Here is a 2783-nt window from a genome sequence, read left to right as displayed (position 1 = left end):
CATTATAAATTGAAATATAATGTTTTTCAACAATTACATATTTCGGGGGTTTTCTTCATCTAAAAGACCCTTTCCTTTTTCCAACAGGGCACTAACCCCATCCCTCAAGAGTATCCTCAAACATAGAGCATCATTTAGCTTTTGTAAGCAAGAAATTGATCAAAATCATAGTGGTTTACAGGCATTTACATGAGCTCGAGCACAAACTATCGATTTCATTTGGTCAAACAATCCAGCATAATTCAACTAAAATTACACACTACATCAGGAGCATGTACCTGAAAGTCTTTCCTTCCACATCCCCTAATCAATAGAGCATCACCAGTAAATGCCATCCTTGGCCGAGGTTGATCGACTCCATCTCCTGTAACATAGGTAACACAGCCTAATGTATGACCAGGAGTTGCACGAACCTGTAATATACTGTATCAGATTGTATCTCAAATATGGACGGCAAAATTTTCAGCACACAACCAAATGTTCGCGAATATTTTGGTAGGTGTCCCCATGCAACTGATGGAAATTTTAACGGCCAACTATTCGTAGGGTCGGTAGCTGTTTTTCTTGTGGTCCATCAATCCCACTTTATTGAGTCATGTATTACTGAGGGAGGATTATGATGTTATAATTGAATCCACCATAACAACATTTGACCATTCTGAACATAATACTTACTGTATTTGATAACAAAAAGGTCTCGTTTAATAAGATCATAACACTTCTCCATTAGTCTTCTGCACCAATAAGTACAAATCAAAGGGTATATATATACATCGTTTATCAAGACTAGTATGTGGAAGTCACTATTGCTTTCTGCAGCAAACTAAATGTCAGATTTAGTGCTTATGTTCAAGTCCATCTTTTCGTTTCCAAAATTTGCTTTCCACAAGGCTCACTACATTAAAAGAATCAAACAGTTTCTCTCTCCTATAGAACAAAATCACATGATTGACAAATGATGACTCACCTGCACACCATACTGTAGTAATTGTCATATGTTTGCAAGTCAATTTGACATGTATGACATGATTATTTCTTAGAACTATAGATGGAACTTATAGAATCAAATTCGCTGTTATGATTTTTGACCCCAACAACAACTTGAGAAAAACTTAATTATCTTTTATATGCACCATAATGTACATGTCCGTGTACCTCCAAGAAGATATCTCTAAAGTAGATTTTATCACCAGGTTCGACAAAAAGATCAGCTTTTGCATTGCTTCGCTTTGGAAATTATCGATTTCACATGAGGCACCTTAGTCTGCAGCATTAAAAACAATAATGAAGCACCAGAAAACAGAAGTGGAACAGTTTTGAAAAAATGTCAGGCAAATGAAGTAATAAAGTATTATGTTCAAAGAAAATCAGTCCAACATTAATCAAGCCAGAGCCAGTGACGTGATCAGCATGAACATGCGTGTTTATAGCATATATAAGCTTCAATCCCAATTCTTTAGCAAGTGCAAGATCACGATCCACTGTTTTGTCCACGGGGGCAATCAACTGCAGTTGGATTATTTACATCAGTTAATTCTATGACTAAATTTCATGCAGGTCGATACACCCAAATAAGAGTCATGCTACGGCCACTCGACGCGGAATATGTATATAATTACATAGAAAATATATGAAAATAGGTATAAAATATATAAAATTGATATATAAAAATGTAGTCACTAGACTCTGTGCATAGCGAGAAGACTTTAATACACCAGACTGCCCTTCACTAGATTTTCGTTGAATGAAGGAGGGCCTTAGAGTAACTGATAAAATTGTTGTCATGTGACCAAGAGGTCACAGGTTCAAGCTTTAGAAATAGCCTCTGGCAGAAATGCCGGTAATGCTATGTACAATAGATCCTTGTGGTCAAGCCCTTCCTCGGATTCTGTGCATAGAGAGAGAGCTTTAGTTGACCGGACTCCAAGGTAATGTTGCGTACAATACACCCTTGTGGTTGGGCCCTTCCTCGAACCCTGTGCATAGCGAGAGAGCTTTAGCTGACCGGCCTGCCCTTTTTCTAGAATTTCATCTACTTCCTCGAACCGTGTGCATGGCGAGAGAACTTTAGTTGACCGGACTCCAAGGTAATGCTGCGTACAATAGACCCTTGTGGTCAGGCCTTTCTTTGGACCGGATGCATAGAGAGATAGCTTTAGTGCACCGGACTACCCTTTTACTAGAATTTCGTCGATTGTTAAATTCTAAACTATACTTCCCAACGTTGTAATAGGTTCAAAGGTAAAATTTTAAAGATCGTACGTTTAAATTTAAATTCTGAATCCACTTCTGTAACAGGATCAAGAACTAGGTTGCACACTCTTGTGTTCAACCCTCCAAGAAGTGGACCAACATTGTAGGAAATAGGCATTCCAGATAGAACTGCTGCCGAATTCGTTATTCCAAATCCACAACCAAAATTTGAAGACCAATTTTACATTGCACATTATAAAGAGAAGTAAGTTAATTACATTTATTCTATGAATTTTTTACTCAAATTATTTCTTAGTTTATTCATAGATGTTAACTCAATTTTCAATTTATTGTATTAAAGTTGCTATATTATTTTTCGTAATGAATAAATCACTCTTCTTGAGTCGAGGGTCTATTTGAAACAAACTCTCTACCTCATTTGAGGTAGTGGTATGAACTATATACACTTACCCTCCTCCAGATCCTACTTTGTAGGAATACACTGGATACATTCATGTAACGAATAAATCACTCTTCCAGGGGGCGGGGGGTATATCAGAAACAATTACCTCTCTACCTCATCCAAGGTA

The 2783-nt window shown here is 37.3% G+C and overlaps 1 protein-coding gene across 1 annotated transcript; it reads right to left on the bottom strand.

The window, feature by feature from the left end:
* Nucleotides 1–278: 278 nt before the first annotated feature.
* Nucleotides 279–1785, bottom strand: LOC124890775 (persulfide dioxygenase ETHE1 homolog, mitochondrial-like; the record flags this gene model as incomplete). Its single annotated transcript, XM_047402578.1, has 4 exons — nucleotides 1681–1785; nucleotides 1378–1506; nucleotides 1259–1264; nucleotides 279–413 (listed from the first exon to the last, which is right to left on the bottom strand). Coding segments are annotated over exons 1-4 (375 nt in total), but the record flags the coding sequence as incomplete, so codon positions are not given.
* Between the last annotated feature and the right edge of the window lie 998 nt (nucleotides 1786–2783).

The sequence above is a fragment of the Capsicum annuum genome, unplaced genomic scaffold, assembly GCF_002878395.1.
Source record: "Capsicum annuum cultivar UCD-10X-F1 unplaced genomic scaffold, UCD10Xv1.1 ctg24654, whole genome shotgun sequence".
NCBI lineage: Eukaryota > Viridiplantae > Streptophyta > Magnoliopsida > Solanales > Solanaceae > Capsicum > Capsicum annuum.
Note: the sequence above shows the minus strand (reverse complement) of the source record. Positions and strands in the feature narration are given on the sequence as shown.